Below are 21,798 nucleotides of genomic sequence, written 5' to 3'. Positions count from 1 at the left end.
GGTGACATAGAGGCCAGAGGTCAACCCTGGCTCATGTTCAGGAGCCATGCACCTTGTGTTGTTTTGAGACAGTCTCTCACTATCCTGGAGCTCACTGATTAGGCTAGGCTGGCTGGCCAATGAGCCCAGCAGTCTGCCTGTCTCTGCTCTCTCAGCACTGGGGTTACAAACACAGGCCACCACCACACAGCTTTTTTAAAAATAAGGGTTCTGGGGAGGAACTCAAGTCTTAATGCTTGTACAATGAGAACTTTACCTCTGAGTTATCTTCTGTGTCCCTAACTGACATGGTTTTACTGTAATAGTGTTAACACATTGCATTTTTTTAAAATCTTTTCTTTTGCTTTAAGAAAATCTTTTGAGTGAATTTGCTTCTTGAAAGCATTACTACTGCTTATCAAAGATTTCAGATCTCCTTTTGAACATAGCCTTTCAAAAGCAGGTTTACATGTGATAGGATTGCAGATCTTCCAAAGCAGGGTTGCACATCATAGGGCTACATTTCAGCAGAGGAACATAGAGAGCTGTAGCTTTCAAAATCTGGTTTGCACAGGGTAGAGATACATCTCTTTAGAAGAAAGTTTGCACATAGTAGGGCTATAGATACTCAGAGGCAGGTTTTCATACAGTAGGGCTACAGTCTTCAGAGGAAGGTTTGTGCACAGTAGGGCTGTAGGTCCCCAAAAGCAGGCTTTCAGTGTGACTTGTTTTGACCACTGACAGGTGAGCTGGAGCACAAAGTGAAGTAACTTAAGACTTCTAGTGATCTTCAGAGCCATTATCAGCTGTTTTGGGTGTTTGAATGACCATATTGGGCGGAGCTCTCTTCTCAATATTTCTTGGGCATGTTTAATTGGGAAGTTGATTCATATTGAACTAAGATGCTAAGGTATGGTTGTTTCTTTGCAGCATGACTTAGGCCATTCTGACCTCTGTGTGAGCACCACTCATATTTTCTCCTTCTAACCTAGGTGATGCAATGTCTTCATATTCCAACCCTACCTCACTACCTTGACCCATGCAGAAACATATGCAGATGACAGACCAATGATTAGGATTACCAGTTAAATACAAGACTCCCAGCTCCATTAAAAAGTCAGATAGGGAATAATTCAAGAATAACCATGTTCCATTCAACACACAAGAGATGCTTATACTAAGAGAATCATTCCTTCTTTATCTGAAGTTCAATACCGGCTGCTCTGTATTTTCATCAGCTAAATCTGACAACTCTTTTTGTTTTGTCTCAAAATGCCTTTGGAGTTCACCCACTGAGGAACATTTCACCAGGTCACAAAGCTTTTTTCCTTTAAAGACTAGGGTTGCTGGTACACTGCATGTTGGAATGGCTTTGGCATTTGATTTTTACTACTGGGGGATACATTTGTTCCTAAAAGCAAACCATGTCAGCAGGGTGTTGCAGTATTGTTTTGTTTTGTTTCCAGTACTTCGGCTCAGGTTTCAACACTGTGTTCATCCTGGTTTGTCAGGGGAGGGCCGCTTCTCTACTATGTGCCTGATGAATGTATGTGCACATTTAATCTTGTTGCTTGCTCAGGAAGGAGTCTTGGTGGCTTCAGTTTCTACCTCTGTACTCTATCCATCATATTTCTTTTCCATCACTGTTTTAATCTCCTTGTCTTTTGTTTCTGCATTAGAAGAGCATTTTTATAGTACCTTCCACATCACTGACTCAATTTTCTGCAGTGTCAATTCTGTTCTTTATAGTTTCCAATGTGGGTTTTAATTCTGCCATTGAGTTCTTGGTTCCCCACATCCAGCTACTTTCTTTTCATCTGATTAGCGTCTAAACAGCTCAGCTTCTATTTTTATTCCATAAATTCCTCGTTCTTCTTGAGCTTTATTGTTGTCACAAAGCAAATGTATTCTCAAATTTACTTCTATTTTTCTATTTTATAGGCATGTGTTCATTTTCTGCAGCTTGAGCATAATTTTCATCTTTTTTGTGCTTAAAAAAATCTCTTTATTTATCCATTGCCATCTCTAACTCTTCTTTTAACAAGATGCCACCTCTCCCTGTCTGTGTTTACTAGGAAACAACATGAGATAGTTCTTGCTTGCATCCCTTGCATCTGCAGAAAGCTCATCTCAGGTCTTCTCATAGAACAATTTATTATACTCAGGCAGTAGCAAAGGAATTGTTTATCCAGTGGGCTCTGCTGTCCTGAAAATCAGCCATCACTCCTCCTGGAAAGCTGCCTCTGTTGAGAGGCCTTATTCTGAGATAATGTGAAAGCAGCCTGCAGTTTCTGAGACCACAGAGAAGTGCATGAAGCGGGAGATGGATGAACATGTGTTTGCCGAGCAGGTGACTTGCACAGAGATGCATAGAAGTCTTCTGCACTTCTGCGTCACTCCTGCTGTGCACCTTAAAACACTCTCTTCCATCGTGTCCCACTTGATGCAACCAGTTTGACCTCGACAGTCCCTAGCCCAGACAGGCACATTTGTCCTCACTGGGTAACCAAGCCATCCTCCCTAGGTCTCAGTGTTACCAATTACCAGATAGGATATCATAGTACAGGACAAAAATTCAGATGCCTGTTTTCCTCTGAACTTCCCATTCTCTCTCACACCTGGCTGTGATGCCATACAATGTCACTATGGCATCAGTCAAGCTTGAATTTCTCTGGAGCTGCCTGCAACACATGGTCAGCTGTATCTCTCTTGTGATTGTCAGTGATTGTGCTGTGAGTGTCATTAGTGACTAAATACAGACGCAAGAATTGAGTGACAGCCTTCGTGTTCTGTGGAGCTCTGTGTTTGACACACAAATGCAGGTCCTGTTGGAAAAACCGTTGGGGTCAGGACTGCAGAGTCTCACATCAAGGTCCAGTCCTCCATTTTCCCTTCTTGTCTGCAAAGAGAACTCTCGGGGGATGGACAATGGTCCATCAGTGACAGTATAGGCACCAGCAAGAAAAGAGTGATGTCAGGCATGCTATGACTACTGTGCAGCTGTCCCCACAGGCAAGGACCTACCATTGCTGATGTGTGTGACAGTCCTGTTTTAACAAGCATCTGTTTAGTTTATTTACAGTTGCAGGAGTCTTCTTGTGTGGGAGTCAGGTGGTAAGAATCATTATTTTTTTCTATTTCTCAAGCCCATAGGGGGAGGAAAGAAGACAGACTCTTTTGTCTAGACCTAACAGATTCTTGAACAGCCACAGATGGACATGACCTTCCTGACTCTTGACTTGTCACAAAAGAAGACAAGCACATTTGACAGGCAGACTGCTGAAAGCATTACTCTAGATACCATTCCTAATGCCCCATCAGTGCTGCGAACGTAGTAGGTGCTTCAAACACATTGATTATTATCATCACATATTGCACTCTCCTGTAAGAGATGGGTATGCATGCTGCTGACCTACTGTCCTTCCTAGGTGGCTTTTTCATCTTGTCATGTCTCTGTGTTCCTCTGGCATCTTCTAACAGCATGGCACATGCTAATTTCCTTAGTAAATTGGGGACCAAGGGAAGCACTTGGAATCTTTAGGTGGCATGGAGTGCTGTGTTCTAACCTGTTTATCCCACATCTATTTTCTATTATAATGCAAGTAGCTCAAGATTGAGGCCTGTGTCTTAATGATCTCCATATTCCATACATAGCTCACAGCAGGACTCTCAGAAACCATGTTCCACACAGAAAAGGAGTGGGCATAGCAGCTGCATGTACCTTGATTTTGATGATTGCTGGGTTGTACTGCACGGCATCTCCCCATTCCCTCATCAGCTCAGCTGTTGGCAGCTCCCTGTAGGCCAAAGTGGTGATGTACTCACTGGTCCCTCCTCGTACCAGAACTACCAAGTCTTCTACCATGGTGCTCCTCTTGTTTCTTTCTGAAACCGACAGGAAGAGTGGTACAGATTCAAAGGGTCTACTTTTGTGCCTTGGAATTTACTTCAGCTAAAGAAACAATTGAGATCCCATGATTCTTAGTGAGCTTGTCTGGGACACATTGGAGAAGAAGACTTGTTCCTGACCATAGGGGAGTGATAGGGCAAGTAGAAACTTACCCAATCATGCATAGTACAAATGAGGAGAACAAGGATAGATTCGTCATGAACATATACACATGTACATTATTGAATTAGTATATGGGAGAGAGACAGAGAGAAGTAGGTGATGGATGATAGCTAGATAGATAGGCAAAGAGAATTGTACACAGATGATAGATACACAGAAAGATGATAGGTAAATAGACACATAGATGATAAGTAGATGACAGATAGATATAGACAAATAATAGATTGGCAAGTAAGTGGGCAGACAGGGAGAGAAGCATTGTAATTAGTGAGGCTTTGTGGGTAATAGCAATGATCTGTTCAGGTACCTGTATAGTCACTAAACTACAAGTCTCCTTAGAAGAGTCTAATGCATCCTGCCCCACCACAATGCACAAATAATCAACAATATCAGCTACTCATTCTCAAGTGTAAGTGGCTGCTGTAGGCTAGTAGCTAATTCCTGCAGTTGTGCTTTACTGTATACTGCTCCCAGTGTGGGATTCTTCACATGGCAGGCAGACCCGTACAAAGACAACTGTGGGGAAGCAGGATCAGAACCCTGCCACCCAGTCTCAGTCCTACTCTCCACAGGCTAGCTTCCCAACTCCCCATACTGCATCCAGGTATCTGCTTCTAGACCCTGGCTCTCCACCCAGGATGGCTTTACCCCTAACTCTTGCCTAGCATTTTATGCCCTGTGGCCTCTGCCATATGGATGGCGCTGCACCAGATTTCCTAATCTCTTTGGCAGGTTTTATGTCAGGCAAGGCCCAGCCTCTGCTACCTTGCCTAGGCTCCCAGCTTCTCTCTCTAGCCAGGACCACTCTCAGCCCCTAGAGTAGAGTGATGTCATTAGCACTATGTGCAGTAGTACTCACACTCAGGTTATAAGTCACAGTTCTGGAAACTTGGCCTTAAAGTTTCAGCCTAGATATTGGTCTTTTTGCCTTTTACCTACCCCATATGCTCACTGTGAAAATGGGAATTCAACCTCATTCATTATTTTTTTATTCATTATACTAGTAGGAAGTATTTATTAGATGATTATTTTCATTGAAATGCTTTGGACTATCCCATGCTTAAAGAAAGCCTAGGACAGTGTTGCTAGGGAGAGAAAGGCTGCAAGCGCAGAAGTTACATGAGCGTGCCTCACCTTTGATCTCTTTCAGAATATCATTGCATTTCTTCTGTGACACACCCAATTTGAGGTAGACTTTAGAGACGGCACCACCAATTCGGAAATCCACTCCAGCACAGGCAGAAACATCTTCGAATGTGTAATCTGAAGGAAAAAGGAAAGATGTCCATGATCTACTAGGTCATTCACTTTGTCCCTTTTCCTATGGTTGACTCTAACCCGAACCCTTCCTGGTGTCATAGGGTCCTGGGTTCAAATAAATATGTCCTCAATCTGGAGAAAAAAGGTATAAGGGACAGGGAAGAGACCACCACAGAGATCAGTCCCAAGTTCCTGTTCTAGCCTCCTCCTCAGAGTCTCTGAGGGTAGCTGAAGCCTTCAAAGAGGTCATGTGTTCAGAACTGGCCTCTAAAACCCAGACTCCTCATCAGGTATTCTCTTAGTTAGGGTTACTGTTGCTGTGATGAAACATCATAACTAAAAGCAAATTGGGGAGGAAAGGGTTTGTTTAGCTTACCATCACAGTTCACCATCAAAGGAAGTCAGGACAGGAACTTAAGCAGGGCAGGAACTGATCAGAGGCCATGGAGGAGTGCCGCTTACTGGTTTTCTCCCCATGGCTTGCTCAGCCTGCTTTCTTATAGAACCCAGGACCACCAGCTGAGGGCTGGCTCCACTTACAATGGGCTTGGCCCTCCCCCGTCAATCACTAGTTAAGAAAATGTCCTACAAACTGGGTGGTGGTGGCAGTGCATGCCTTAAACCCCAGCACTCAGGAGGCAGAGGCAGGTAGATCTCTTTGAGTTTGAGGTCAGCCTGATCTACAGAGTGAGTTCTAGGACAGTGAGGACTGTCTTACAGAGAAACCTTGTTTTGAAAACGTAAATAAATAAAGTAAAAAAAATGAGAGAGAGAGAGAGAGAGAGAGAGAGAGAGAGAGAGAGAGAGAGAGAGAGAGATCTTATGGAGGCATTTTCTTAAGTGAAGTTCCTCATCTCAGATAACTCCAGATTGTGTCAAGTGGACACAAGACTAGCCAGCACAGGTACCTAGTGACTGATCCAATGGCTATGAGCTAGTGCCAATCCTTGCTTCCCTGGTATACATTTCTCTAATCTTTGATAAAGGAGGAAGAGGTATGTATTAATTGGTTGAAGTAATGCATATATATGTCTGAAAGTACCTGGGGGTGGGTACATAATTTTCCCCTACTTATTTGAGGATCCCTTCCTACTTCATCCCCCTAAAATTCTCCCCAAGGTATCTTCTTCCTGGGGCTTGCTGAAATTATATGTAAGACCTTTCTAAATTGTTTTAAATCTGGCTGAGGAAGAGAGGCTTGTTGACTACTAGGCTTTCTAGCATTATTAATGTAGAACAGAATTTTCTCCAGAGTAGTCTGAACCCTTAAAATACAAATCTCATTGAGATAATAGGTATTACAAGAAAAAGAGCCTCAATGGCCACACAAATTTTCCAGCTGTGAATGAAATGAGGCAGAGTTTTTTTCTCTTTCTTTGGCAGTACTCTGGAGAAACTCTGAGGGTGATGTCAATTGAATATTTCCAAACTGTATAATTCTCTAGGCCATTTATAGGGGGCAGTTTTAGAAATCATGGACAGAACCTTTGGAACAACTCTTTTGGATGATGGTACCTTTGATCTTGGTAGACCCAAGTCCTGAAGACATGCATTTACATCCTATGTCCTCTTGCAAGTACATGGAATTCTAACTAAGTCCTCACTCCTCTGATAAAAACCATCTGACCTAGAACAGTTCACAGAATCAGACAAGTGCTCAGTCCTGAGTCAGAATACTGGAATAGAAAGCAAGATTCACAGCCTAGACTGGTAACTGAAGACAGTTGGAAAGTTCTGGAATGTCTATAGGCAAGATGGAAAGAAAGGGGAGTATTGGGACTGACCATTAGTCTGAAAAACCATAGTAATATAAGCCCTCACTAGTGAAAGTATCATTGCTGGGTGGTGGTGGCACACCTTTTAATCAGGAGGCAGAGCCAGGCAGATCTCCATGAGTTCAAGGCCAACCTGGACTACAGAGTGAGTTCCAAGAAAGGCACAAAACTACACAGAGAAACCCTGTCTCGAAAAACCAAAAAAAGTAAATAAGTAAGTAAGTAAGTAAGTAAGTAAGTAAGTAAGTAAATAAATAAATAATCGTCTATAGACCAGCAAGTTGGGTATCATTTCCAAGGATGGTAGAAAGACAGAACTTTGGATCTTGCCTAACTGAGGTAAGTTCCAAAGATTTGCTTGTAATTCATATTCACACTAAGATTCAAGTGTGAATGAACCATTGGTCACAGGATGAGCCTATGGTATTAACTATAAAACAAATATAAGGCCTAGGACTTATAAGGACAGGCAGAGTGCTTGTCTTACAAAATAAGTAACAGAGTTTGGATCTCCAGAAACCCATGTGAAGGCCAGGTGGGCACAGTGGCCTGCTTGTAATTGTAGCTCCTAAATTTGGAGACGAGGGATCCCTAGAGCAGGCTGGTTAGGGAGACTAGCCGTATCGACAAGCTCTGGGATTGATAGAGAGACTCTGCTCCAATTGCTGTTGTGGAAGAACATAGAGGATGTTTCCTGTCATCAACCTCAGGCCTGCATATGCATGTGCAATTATTTAAACATGAACCCACACATGCATGTGCTCACACACAGCAGTATATATATATATATCTCCATGAGGTATATACACACATATACAAACACAAGAAAAATGGAAAAGAAATTTGGAGGTAGATCTGAAGAAACTTGTTGGAGAATAGAAAAGAAATTAAGGTTGATGCCTAAGCTTTTGGCTTGTGCCTCTGGCTAGATGGTGGAACTATTTCTGAGATGTGGAAACCACAGAAGAAACCAGGTGCGATGATCCAGTGATCCAGGATGAACATGTGACCTGGTATTCAAGCTTGCAGCCTGTTGGATACAGAAGCTATGGAAAGGGGGATCACCCAAAGAGAGAGAGAGTTGGGCTGGGAGGACCGACATAGCCAAGCCCAAAAGAGAAGGATAAAGACCAAGGCCTCTATGGAGGTACAGCTAGGTTAGGGGGAGGAACATGGGGATATAGTTCAAGACTCTTCCACCCAAGCTTTAGTGTAAGACTCTGCCACTTATCCCTGTGCTGGCCAGGACAGGTGTGTCACTTGGGCAATGCACCTCCTTGCTCCATGAGGTCTTTGTTCATGATAAGTGTGTACTCGTAAATGCCCCCGAGCACGGCCTCGGTGATGAAGTGGGTCCCAAAGTCACGAAGGAGATCTCGGTACTCCCCGTAGCTGTACTCCAGGGGAAGGCTCTTCACCCTCTGGAGGAATTCATAGTGGAGCATGAGGCTTCTGGACTTCAGCTTGTAATGGGCCACTTCAAGGACAGAGCGTGCATGCAGAAACTTGCTTTTCTAGATGAAAGACCAACATGGGAAAAACAGACCTTTAGAGTTAGGAATCGTGAGTAGGAAAATGAACTTTACAAATACCATCTTGCCCGGGGTCATCATGCTTATGATTCCTTTAGGACATTTGAGAAGATTTCAGTTCTCATAAATATTCCAGCATCCTTTTTGGCTTGGATGAGTACTGAATACATGTTGTTACAGGAGCAAATGAAGATAGTGAAGGAGAATCAGAAACCTGCACTACAGGGTGAATGTGGCCACTTGAGGCCACATAGATGGGCCAGAATTTGCTAATTTGTAAGCATCAACCATTCACCTATGTCTTTTGAAAACAAAAACCTATACCACTCAAGGTGAACAATAGTTCCTTGGGAAGGTGACCATGGCCTGTAGAACATATCTCCTGCCTGTTTTACAAACACTACCAATCCCGCTCACTTACATATTGTCTGCAGCGTCTGTTGTACTGCAGTGGCAGAGTTGTGTAGTTCCAACAGACCCTCCCCCAGTATTGTGTAAAGCCTCAATTATTTACTCTGGTCCTTTCCAGGAAAAGTCTGGGGTCCCCTGGAGGTATGGCATACACTGAATGCCGGTTTTGCCAGATGAGAGCTGGGTATCACCACATGAGAGGTAACGGGCCCTTGTATGGAGCTACATCTACATCCTTGCATGGGGGAAAGCAGGGATGGGGGTTGGGGCTACACTATTCCAACTGATCCCTTCAGCTCTAAAGAGCTATTCAGCCTTGCATGAACTGTCACTAAAACCACCAACTTCGGTCCAACCTGGCTTGATGTCCCCCTATTCTAGTCCTGTCCAGTGGCTCAGAGACCTTTTTCTCTTACCATGACTGCATAAGCAGTCACTGAGTACTTGGCTCACACATTTGCCAAATCTCCTCTGCTCTATCCCTCTCTGCAGCGTTATGTAAGTTGTCAGAATCAAAATGGAGTTGACTGTGGCAGCTCTAACAGAAGGAAAGTAAAAATCCATCAGGGCTGGAAGTTATGAAGGAAAGGTACTCATTCATGATTGTCCAATAATAGAAGCTGCCATGGAAGACAGCCACCATACACGAAAATACACTACTCCAAGGGCCTTTGACCAGTTACTGCCCAGCTTCAGAATGGTGTCACCCATAGTGCTAGAACCCTGTGGCCAAAGATTGCTGTCTGCAATCCTCCTTATTTTTGCCTTTAAAAACGTTCCTTGCTTTAATCCCCTGAGAACAATGCAGCTGACTAGAGCATGCTCACTCCCGTTGCCATAGTCCACGGTTCCCAGATACACAAAGGCATTCTCTGACAGTCTTTGCTGACTGTTATTTCAGTTGACACATTATTATAAAACTTCCTCTCTGTTCTCCCTTCTCTCATTAATCTGCTTTCATTGCCCTCATCAGAGTCAAGATCCTAAACCTCTGAAAACATTATGATAATACTCCTTCAGGCAAAAACAAAACAAAACAAAAACAAAAACAAAAACAACCAAAGGTGGGGGGAGCAAACATGGCTGCATTAGCTCATTATTGCCTTCAGACAGAATCGGCTCTCTTACTTTGGATATATAACCTTCACATTCCATCCACCAGTTCTCTGACTGCTGTCAGCTGCCCTGACATTGAGTGTTCCTCTCCATGCCTGTCCATTTTCCATCAGCCACACTGAGTGTAGGCCTTTATCCAACTCTGTACTGACCCCTAAACCTGCATGAGGTGACCGTGTAACAACCATTTCCTCTGCTTCGAAGTTCTTCTGGACATGAGTTTGCTTGTCTTTCAGTTCTCTATTTAGCTCTTGCCTATTTAATACCATCCCTGGAAGTCCCAGATACACCCTCCTTTTCTAAGCTAGCAAAACACCTCACTCAGATTTCCTCTAGAACTTACACTGTGCTATATTGCAGCTGATATAAATGATTAAGTGATATATTGCTTACAAGCTTACATCTCCCACTAAACTGAGAATATGAAAGCAAGAACAATTTGTTATATATTTTATAAAGAGCTGGAAGAGATAAGTTTGAAGGTGCCCAACAAAATAAGTTACAAATCAAAGAGACAGAAATGCTAATTACTTTGATTTGGTCATTATACTTTTCATATATGAACTAAATCATCACACTGTAACCCAGAAAGATACCTGACTTTTGAGATAATACATCTAACTGAAGAAAAACAACAACAACAAACCAAAAAACCTTGTAGAATTTGTCTTAGGACCCAAGGGTCATGTCAGGTTATATACATGTTAGCATTGCAGAACTGGCTATGTGAATCAGGGAGGTAAGGATGGGGAGGAGGAGGAGAAGGCAGGGCATGATGGTACCCACTGTTTCCCCTCATAATAAAATCAATGCCTGTAGTCAGTCCTGTCCTTCATTCCTACAGCTCAGTGGTGAGTGCCTACTATGTGCCATCCTGTCTAGAGATGAAGGAAACAGATTTGTCCCCCAAAGGGCCTGATCCATATGACAAGTCAATAGATGGAAGACAGTTACAGACTATGAATGTTGACTACCTGTTTCCTGCTGCTGACTATATCTGCAGCAGGGGCCTTTCAGAGCCCCTCACAATTTCTTTTGTTTTCATATAAATTTACTGTAGACTTTAGGTCTTGGTCTTTTTTCTTTCATATCTCCTTAGATTAATTGTCTATTACATCACTCCTGTGTGAAAATTCTCAGTAACTAGTAAAAACATACTTTCTTCACCCCAGAATCTGAAGTCTTTAGTCTGCCTATCACACTATCACCTGTTTCTTTAACACATTACCCTAATTACTTCCCTGTCCCATCACTGTTTTCCTACTGGGCCACTGGCTTTGCGTTTACCTCATGGTCAAGGACTAGACAAGGATTAGATTAGTACTGTGGAATATCTCTGGAGCGAGGTGGGAGTCAAGCCTCTGTGTCTGAGGGCAGCACAAGGCAGAGCAGCCTGGGCTAGTAACCTGGGTTGTGGAGCTGATAAGAGGTAGAAAGAAAGCAGGAGAAAGAGGGGGCCATGGTAAAGGCAACCCTACCAGACATCTAGGAAGTCACAGAAGAGTGGGGTCACTTTCCAGACACTTATCTCAAACAAAAGTCTAATTACAGTGGGTTGAAAAACCTCCAGATAGGTTTCATTGGGGGCAAATCTGCACAATAAACTTATTAAAAACCAAAGGAAGGGCTTACAAAACCAAACAAAAAAGAAGCAAAACCAACCAACCAACTAACCAACCAACCAAACAAACAAACAAAAAGCAGAAAATAACATTACTAGGCTTTACAATCTCCAAAAGGTAAGTCAATGTGAGACTAAGATGTTATCTACGAGGGGAATTTCAGGACAACAGAAACTTTCTTATTTACTTGGACCAGGGATCATGTGGAATTCAGACACATCTGTGAACATAAATGAACACACATACATTTAAAAGCAATAAACTGATTTTTTTTCAAGAACAAGAAAGAACTTTAAGTTGGGTGGGAAGGGGCATGGTGGGGGCAGGGAGACCTGGGAGGAGTTGGGGAAAGGAAATGAACATGATCAAACTACGTTTATGAAATTCTCAAAGAATAAATGAAAATAAGCAAATAAAAGCTGCAGACAGTACTTACGGTGTGGGAGAATCGTTTGATTCTTTGAATGTAATGTCTGCCTCCATTGTTTTCTTTTTTAAATCCAAACTCCAACATGTTAATTACTTTAAAACCAATCTTGAAACTAGAAGAGCTGGTTTCTTTCTCTGTCACGTTGTGCTCAAAATCTGCATATGATTCATATTCTGTAAATGCAAATTCATATTTGCCTTGGGTCTGTAGGAAGAAAAGAAAATGTGTTCTTTAACATGCTTCGGTTGAAATTGTCATCAGGTAGTCACTGTGTTCTTGCTCTGCTGGCGACTCTGCAAACAAAACTATCAGGGACAGCTTGCATCCCTGCCTCAGGACCCCTGCTCCAGCCAGAGAGACAAACACATTCAATCCTACAGCTCATGCTGTGTCGGGGGTGTCGGGGCTGTGGATTGGTCTTGAACAGAGGCGTGAAGCAAAGAGGGAGGGTCTCAGCAAGTGTGGGGACACTGGTGTAGATGAATCAGAAGGTGCAAGAGTGAGGGAAACCAGTGGGTATCATGGAAGAACATTCTGGACTATGCAGGCTTTGGAATCTCTTGTGCTGAACTGTAATTTACTGCAAAGATGAGCTAAGAGAGGAAGCAGTGGGGTGGTCATTCTGGGACATCAGGCCAGTGAGGCTGGAAGGAGCAAATCTTGATGCGAAGTCACAAGCCAAGAAGGAGGTACCAGGAGGAGTGTGGTGCACTGATGATGTGGGACTGAGGAAGCAGCAGGGGAGTGAGGGAGATTGAGTTCCCGCTTGTCTTAGAGATCTCAACAGCTGTATGCTAGGTCATTAGTGCTCACTGTCCTTGCATAGGGGAACTGCCAGAGGCAGTACCTCAATGGACCTGGAGTGACCAGTCATCTCCACCTCCATTCCCATGGGCATCTGGATACTTGTAATTTCTATAAAGTCCTGCAGCACAGGAAGGGAACAGCAATGATGTAGTCGTGGCCTAAAGGGGGCTTCTGGAATACTCGTGCGGCTTTCAGAAGGTTGACTTCTCTAGGCCCCAGTTTCTCTGGGTATAAAACGGAGATGACAGTTGCCCCTCTTATTAGACCTGTCCGAAGGACTGGGCTCACACAGGAGCCTGTCAGAGCTTTCACTAAATGCTGGCTAAGGAGAGCAGCAGTTGGAAGCTGCATGTGATGTCTGGGCTGGGATCTGGCTCCTGTAATGTGTCCTTGGAAAGCAGAGGCTGAGAGAATGGACTAGACAACTTGATGGAAGGCCTGTTTAGTCCTAGGCTGTTTCTTCCTTTTGATGGTCAATAAGTATCGCAGAAAGGACCAGAAATGGGGGATGAGGAGAAAGGAAGAATGCCCAACCAAAGAACTGTATATCTTTGGTCATGGAAACCACCACCAGGATGGATTTCTCAGTCAAAGCGCCTCTACTTCACAGCCGAGGAACCTGAGGGCAGAGCGGAAAAAGAAGTTGGCCTAAAGTAAAATGTCTTTCCATTAGATGGCAAGGGTTCTGGTAGTGTATCTACATTGTGTATTCCATAGTCTACTCTGTAATTGGTGTGTCTGGGAGTATATAGGAGTCATAGTACAGATTTATATGGTTGCAGCATTTTATTTAATTATTTAAAGGTTTGTGTGTGTGTGTGTGTGTGTGTGTGTGTGTGTGTGTGTGTGTTTATGTGTGTGCCCGATTGTGTATGTATTTGTATCTGAAAATGAAGGTGCCTACAGAGGCCAGAAGAGGCTGTCAGATGCCCTGGAACTGGAGTTATAGATGATTGTGAGCCACCTGATGTGGGTGCTGGGAACTTAACCTGGTCAACTGCTCTTAATCACTGAGCCATTGCTTCAGTCCCGGGGGCACATCATTTTATAACTTTAGGTACTTAGATCAATGCCTGACCTGATAGGCAAAGACATGGAAGTAATAGGGACAAGTGTTAACATGAGCTCAGGACTCCCTGTGTCAGCAGGTATAATGCTGTTCGCTCAGCCACATAATCTCACTTATCATGTCACTTCAGGGAGGAAGTTAACTTTCAATTTAAAGATAGGGCAAGAGAGGTGCTGAACATTTAGGACTTCATAGGCAATAAGCAGACAAGTCAGTACACTTGTGTGACACCAAATCCTAAGCTCTGTCTTTAGTGTAGCTATTGATACTATTGTACTAATATTACTGCTATTATAGCTCCTGGTGCTGTTGCTGTACCTGGCATACTGTCAGCACAAGGTCTTGTGTTAGAGTACACCCACTTGATATCAGAAGACACTGGGGCTCTAAGAGAAAGGGGTACAGAAAAGCTACATAGCTAGCAGGCTTCAGAATGCTCAATCAGTGATTCCCCCAATACCAGCAGCAGCTGCCTGGCTGTCTCTTACCTGTGGGGTGTAGCCTTCCACATTGTACGGCTTCCTAAACTTGGTGTTCAGGATGTAGTGCGGGGAGCATCCTCCACCGTAATACCGATGATCGAGAACAGGGCCCTCAAAAGTGTTTGTGAACAGGTTTATCCTGGAAGGAAGGCACAGATGGTGTGGAAAGCTTAGGATTGAGGGTTGGGTTACCTTTGTTGTCAGTTAGCAGATCCCACTGAATGGAGTCCTGGTTCCACAAGCAAGGCCCTGGGAATCTGGTTCATGCCAACTCAACACTCTCTTTTTTAAAACCTTGTGTTATTATTTTATGTGTATGGGTGTTTTGCCTGTATACATGCCCATGCACCATGTGCATGCCTGGTACAGTGTCTAGAGGTCGGAAGAGGGCATCAAATCCTCTTAGACAGTTGTATGTGCTGGGAATTGATCCCAGGTCCAGTGGAAGAGCAGCCAGAGTTCTTAACTACTGAGCCATCTCTCCAGTCTCACAAGCTTAGTATTTTCATCTTAGAGCACTCCCAACACACCCACCGAGCCCTGTCTCCCACCCTTTGTTTGCCTGCCAGCGTGCTCTGCTCCTCCCAGGGGAAGCACCTCTCATACAGGCTTAGTTAGCTTATATCCCCAGATGCGGAGACACACATGGACTACAGACCTATCTTGGAAACCCATCGCCTCACAAAGTGCTCAGAAGTCCCGTATTTTCAGCATGGTGCATGCTGGGAACTAGGGACAAACCCAGATGAAACCTATGACATAAGTTGTCAATAGGACTCAAGAGCCATGCTTAGAATTCCTCTGACACAACAAATTGTGAGACTTAAGGACCAGGCTCACCCCAGCCCCTCAACAGTCTTAGTGTTCCTAGGTCAACCCTCCTGTGACCTGTGCCGATTCATGGCATGGCTTCGAGAACAACATGTAATTGACCTCAGAGAATACATAGAGGACCTACTTAAACTACAGCCTTTCTATTCCAGAAAGGAGAACAATAAGTGTCCCTTTCCACTCCCCTGTCCATCCGTCAGAATTCCACTTAACATTGTGCCTTCCCATCCACCCAGTAGGACTGTAGCAACTCACCCATGAGCCAGATGGCCAATTGCCCAGTACTGCTCCATTTCCTGTTGACATTTTTTATAAATCCTCTTACAGTTTGCTTCATCTGATTGGTCTCCACAGTCATTGTCTCCATTGCAGAGGAGTCGGCGATTCACACACCTCCCTGGGGTGGAGAGAGGGGACCACACTCACATGGCTGTGATAAGAGAAGCACTGCTGGTACCAGGTGTGTGGCTGAGCCTTTCGTGCCTGGGCCAATCAGTCTTCGTGCATCAGCCCTGACTGAAAATGACACTAACAGTTCATCCCCTTCCTCTCCTGCAAGGAGTTCAGTGCCACAGTTTTGAAGGCACCGAGGAGAGAGTATCTGGAACCACCTGTGAAGCTGCATCAGTGTGCCTAAGAAGCAGGGAAGGGGTGGACCACCAGGTTGATAGTCTGAAACTACCTCTCCTCCTGTCACTGAGGCTAGGAAGAGGTGGTGGGTAGCTTCTCTGAATGGCACCAGCTAAGCCATCTTGTATCTCTGACCCAACCTCCTGGCCTCAATCCCCTCATCTGTAAAGGAGAGAAGTGATCACAGCTATCCCGCCATGACACAGTTGTAAGTGAGTGAATAAAACAAAACCGACTCATGGAAACTATTGCAAAAGCCTATCATAGCTTGACTTAGTGCTTTAGAGAGCCAAGTAAGTATTTGTGGCACAGCTGGGAGGGACCTTTACCTGCCTAATTGTGAATCCTTTCCCTGACACACATTGCCTTCAACAGCAACATCTGTTTTTCCCCTTCAACTTTTTTTCATATGACTTCACTTTCTTTTGTATTTGTGCATTCTCGGGGAGATAAAGCCCACAAGACAGGTGGCTCTGTCATTGGGTCATTTTTAACCGATGTCCTTCGGTTATAAAAGGCAGAAAAATAACAATCAGGTCTTCAAATGTTTCTTACAAGGCATTTAAAGTAAAGCCCGCATGAATAGCCATTATAGCTCTAGGCAAAACCATGGAACACTGGCCATAATGAGTCCTTGGGTACACTGTTAAAAAGTCTCTCCGATTTATTGGATGGAATTTTACATTTGCAGTAAGCCCTGGCAATCGCTCTGATAATCCCTGTCTGTCTTTTGGAAGCTGTAGACCATAATCCACATGAGCACAGTGAATGGAACTCCCTCCAGATACTTTAGGGCAAAGTATCTCTGTTTGTGTGAGAGACTTGACAACGTGGAGACAGATTTACTGGGATTAGATGAGTGCATAAATTGAGAAAACAGTTTTTACTTGCTTCTGCAGTAGATAATCATTCATTTGTGTGATGTTTCCTTCCTTCGGTCCATCTTCCCATCTGTCTTCCATATTCCCTTTTCTTCTTTGTGAAAAATCAACATTTTTACTGACTCCATCACATATTTGGACTTATGGTAGACTCACTGATACAGAAATGCAAATAACAAGGCCCATGTTTCCAAAGCCTTTTGTGGGTAAGATGCTGATCACACCTCTCAACTGTTTCAGGTTTGGGCATATTTCACCCTTCCCTAGGCTCTGAGAGCAGTAGCAGAGCTAATACGTGACAGGGAGATTTTACCTCCATTTGTCACATGATGCCATGACCAGTTTATAAGGTATTAACATCACCCTTGTGGTGGTTTGAATGGGAATGTCCCCCCTTAGGCTCATATGTTTGAATAATTGGTCTCCAGTTGAAACTATTTGGGAAAAATTAAGAGGCATGGCCTTGTTGGAAGAGATACGTCACTAGGGGTGGGCTTTGAGGTTTCCAGTGACTCCTAACATTGTAATTACCTCTTTCTGTCTCCTGCTTTCAGATCAAGATGTGACCTCTCAGCTGTTTCTACTGCCATGCCCTTGTTCTACTACCATGGACTCTAACTCTTTGAAACTGTGAGCCCAATTAAATTCTTTCTTCTGTAAGTTGCCTTGGTCATGGTATCTTAGTAATAGTAAAGTAACTAATATAACACTCAATTTATATTAATGTAATCAAAATCCAAAAAGGTTAAATAAAATCTTCTAGCTCACACAGTTAGATTTAGACTGACCCAGGACTTTTGATTCCAGCACACCTAACTTCTAAAGTCAGCAAATATAGCCAGGCTTCCAGATTCTCACCCACATGTTCCTCTACTGACCTGATAGATGATTTGCGGCAAGTAACCTCTCTGAGCCTTACTTTCTCAGGATACAAAATGGGGATAATAATGATATTACCTTACCATAGGCATGTTTTCATGGTACACAGAAAAGGAGGGTGAGGCTTGCAGTAAGGGGTCTCCCTGACCTGTCCTGCAACTCTGATCATGAACCCTGTATGTCTGGCCCTCCATCATCACAAGCTACTCTCTGCTTTTCAAGCTACTCTCCCCATTTCCACACTCATTCATACCTGTCTGTGCACACACAAAGCCTTCACATCGCACTTGACTTCTGCATGGTCGGTTGGTAACACAGTCTTCAACTTCCTTGTCAGAGAAGTCACACAACTCCCCATGGAACTGGGAGGGCTGGAGCAAGTAAACATGTCTGTACTGTAGCAGACAGAAACAAAGTAAGCCAATGATGAGACCTCAGAGACTTCAGGAGCTAAGGATACTGTATACAAATGGTCAGCAACAAGCTGTGGGTGCAGGCAAAGCATACAGGTGGCTGATTGCTATGTGCCCAATTCCTGTGCTTCCTTCACCACATACAATGAGGGTCTATGCAAGGCTGGCAGTTTTCTGACTGTTTCCCCACTGCACTGCATCCTGAGTTTGGGGTACTTGTCTTGAATCTCTGTCTCTGCAGTGACCTGCCAAGATTTGTTCAGTGTGAAAAAGGCATGGACTTTGGAATAAAAAGTCAACAAAGGGGCTCATATAGTCAGTTCAACACCAAACTGACTCTCAATTTAATTATTCCAATGGGAGATTCATATATCTTCACACATTGCTCAAGGCATCAGTGTGATATAAATGAAAAAGTATGTGCTCTGAAACGCCAGCTGATGCTAGTACTTTTTAGTTGTATGATGTTGGGCAAGTAGCTTTGTCTTTGGAGTCCAAATTTACTTATCTGTAAACTAGGGGCAGTGAATTACCTAAATGTACAGTTTAGAATTTAAATTATATAATTATATATTTGCTACATTATTTACTTATTAAAAATTATGTATTCATTCATATCATATATCACTATACATCATCTCAAGCTCATGTTTTTCTGGCACAAAGTAGGTACCCAATTTCTTGTCATTACTTTTCATTTTTATTATCCACAATTTTAGGAATCAATATTGCCATCTCTCTTATCTTGATCATTTATTCGGAGAATATTGATTAATCTATCTCATATTTAAAAGGGTAGGTATTTTTGCTTGCTTGCCTGTTGGTTGGTTTTTAATCATCATTAAGTGTCCTGGCCTGCCTTCCAAAGGAGAAGGTCACCACTGGTGGCAGGAGGCACCGTGGGGCAGCGAGTGGGTGCAGAACTAGGCAAGTGCAATGTGCTCTGGAATCTCATGATGAAATTCCCAATGCAAAGGGAAGAGACAGAGACTGGTTTCTAGTGAGGACATCAGGGCTGAGACCTGAGCATTGAGGAGGACCATCAGGTAGATGTGGAGGAAGGAAAAGGATGGCCAACAGCAACTTGGGTAGAGGAAGGTTTCTGGTCCCACTGATAGACTAAAGGATGTGTCTTCTTATTCTGGAAACCAGAGATGAATTCATCATGGATGGAGAGGAGTACAAGAAGAACGAGGGTTGCTGGAGAGAGGCAGAGCAGGGCAGGCAACCAGGGACCCCAGGCTGGGTGAGGGGGGACAGAAAGAAGTGATGACATTTAGGTGGTTTTCTAATGTTAGCAGTCAAGTTTTTGGTATGAAATGTGTGGAAAATAAGTAGAGAGCCACCCTCTCCTTCAGAGTGGCATAAGGCATAGTTACTCCTTAAATGACATCTATACAGTGGACCTGGAAATACAAAAGGGAATCTAGATAGCCATCCCCCTTATCCTTAAAGACTCATTCTTCCTAGAAGGTAGACATAGACATTAAATAAAACTTTGAGGAACAAACAAACTAGGAAGCCATCAACAGATGAAGTACAGAAGGAACACACAATATACTACAATATACATACAATGTCCATCCCATATACGACAGACCCACCGCAAACATCATACTAAGTGGGGAAAAGTTGAAAGTACATCTTCAAAGATCTGGGACAAAATAACATGCCTAGTCAACATGGAACTGGAAGTGTTAGGCTGGACAATCAGGCAGAAGAAAGAAACAAAGGGCAGATCATTTGAAAGGGGAGAGTAAAAGGATTGGATCTATTTGTCAGTAGCATGATCTTGTATGTAAAAATCTCTGAGGACATCACCAAAACACTGCTGCAGTTTATAATTACAGTAAAGTTGCAGGATATAAAATTAACATACAAAATCCAATGGCATTTTTTATTCTTCAAACAGACTGAAAAAGACCTTTGAAATCATTCAATTTACAACATCCTCAACAATAATAAGACAGGCAGAAATAAATTTAATGTAGGAAGTAAAAGATTATCATAAGGAAAATTAAGAAGTCAGGAAACATTTTGTTTTCACGGGTTAGAAGAAATAATGTTAAAACGTCCATACTACCCAAGGTAAATCTGAGATTTGATTGAATCTTATCACACGTGAATTACTACGTTTACAGAGCTAGTGTGGGTGCAATTACAAAATTTATATAGAAGCACAAACCATCCAGAAAACATAGTGAAAATAATCCTTAGCAAAAAGAACAAGGCAAGTGGCATCACAACCCAAGACATAAGACATACTACAAAGCTAGTGTGATCAAAAAAGTATGGGGCAGACATGTGAGCATGCTCACAGACCGATGGCACAGAGAGAAAACCTAGAGGTGACTCCACATACTTACAGCCAGCAGAGTTTTCTAAGACAACAAGAACACATACTTTAGAACAAGAACACTCACTCTAGGGCCATCTCTTAAAAATAAGTGGTGCAGGAAACTGGTTACACAAGGGGGGTCACTCAGTAGGTAATGTGCTTACCCTGCAATCAGGAGGACCTGAGCTCAGTCTCCCAAGACCACTTTTAAGAAGCCAGGTGTTGTGGTATGTGCTTGTAGTGACAGAGGTGAGGGGCAGATATAGGCCTAACCTTGGGACTCCCTGGCCAGGCAGTCTACCCTGCTTGGTAATTTCAGGCAAGTGGGAGACCCTATGCCAAAAAAGGTAGATGGAGCCTAATGAATGACCTCTTTGTGTGTGCATACACACATAAGTACATATGAGCACACACACACACAGAGAGAGAGAGAGAGAGAGAGAGAGAGAGAGAGAGAGAGAGAGAACAAACAAATAAACACTGAAACGTGTCTGTAGAAAACTGAAACTAGACAGATCCTTATATAAAAATCTAACTTGCCAGGTATTGTAGCTCATGCCCTTAATCCCAGCACTTGGGAGGCAGAAGCAAGTAGATCTCCGAGTTGGAGGCCAGTTCCACCATAGAACTTCAGAGTAAGTTCCAGGATAGCCAGGGCTAAGTACAGACACCCTGTCTTGAAACAAACAAGCAACAACAACACAAAACAACCGAAAATACCAAACCAAACCCAAACCAAAAGTTAAAAAAAAAAAAAAAACAACTCAAAATGGGTCAAAGACCTAGTGTAACATTCCAAACTATGCAACTACTGGAAGAAACCACAGGGGAAATACTTGAGCACCTAAGTATAGAGCAAACAGAATTTCAGATAGTATAGGCAACAAAAAGCAAAGCTAGACAAATGGGATCAGATTGTACTGGGACACATCTGTACAGCCAAGGAAATGATCAACAGCTTCAAGAGACGAACTTAAGAATGAAGAAAATACCTGTGAACTTCATCTGCCAAGGAGCTAATACCCAGGATATATAAGGAATTCAAAGAACAGAAAAAATTTCTAATAATCTGAGTTTTAAATGGCCAAATGAGGATTCAGCTCAACCTGGTAGATTCAGTCCAGGTAGGTCCAGTCCCTTCCTCCCAGGCTGAGTGAAGTGTCCCTGCATAAGCCCCAGGTTCCAAACAGCCAGCTCATGAGCTGAATCCCCAGAGGAGTCTTTGCCCTGAGGAGATGGGAATGGGGGGTAGGCTGGGAGGAAGAGGGAGA

At 43.3% G+C, this 21,798-nt stretch overlaps 1 protein-coding gene across 2 annotated transcripts in view; it reads right to left on the bottom strand.

Moving 5' to 3' along the window:
- C8b (complement C8 beta chain) overlaps window positions 1–21,798 on the bottom strand; it is a 37,008-nt gene that overhangs the window by 7,078 nt on the left and 8,132 nt on the right. The window contains exons 3-9 of one of the 2 annotated variants that reach the window (XM_036179888.1): window positions 18,030–18,171; window positions 15,642–15,783; window positions 14,562–14,694; window positions 12,204–12,401; window positions 8,360–8,600; window positions 5,186–5,314; window positions 3,701–3,864 (exon numbers count right to left, since the gene is read on the bottom strand). In XM_036179888.1, coding sequence (XP_036035781.1) covers window positions 3,701–3,864; window positions 5,186–5,314; window positions 8,360–8,600; window positions 12,204–12,401; window positions 14,562–14,694; window positions 15,642–15,783; window positions 18,030–18,171 — 1,149 coding nt within the window. The remainder of the gene's footprint in view (window positions 1–3,700; window positions 3,865–5,185; window positions 5,315–8,359; window positions 8,601–12,203; window positions 12,402–14,561; window positions 14,695–15,641; window positions 15,784–18,029; window positions 18,172–21,798) is intronic. The other variant, XM_036179889.1, reaches the window with a different exon arrangement.

Source organism: Onychomys torridus, chromosome 2, assembly GCF_903995425.1.
Source record: "Onychomys torridus chromosome 2, mOncTor1.1, whole genome shotgun sequence".
In the NCBI taxonomy this organism is placed as follows: Eukaryota; Metazoa; Chordata; class Mammalia; order Rodentia; family Cricetidae; genus Onychomys; species Onychomys torridus.
This window is presented reverse-complemented; position numbering and strand designations above follow the sequence as displayed.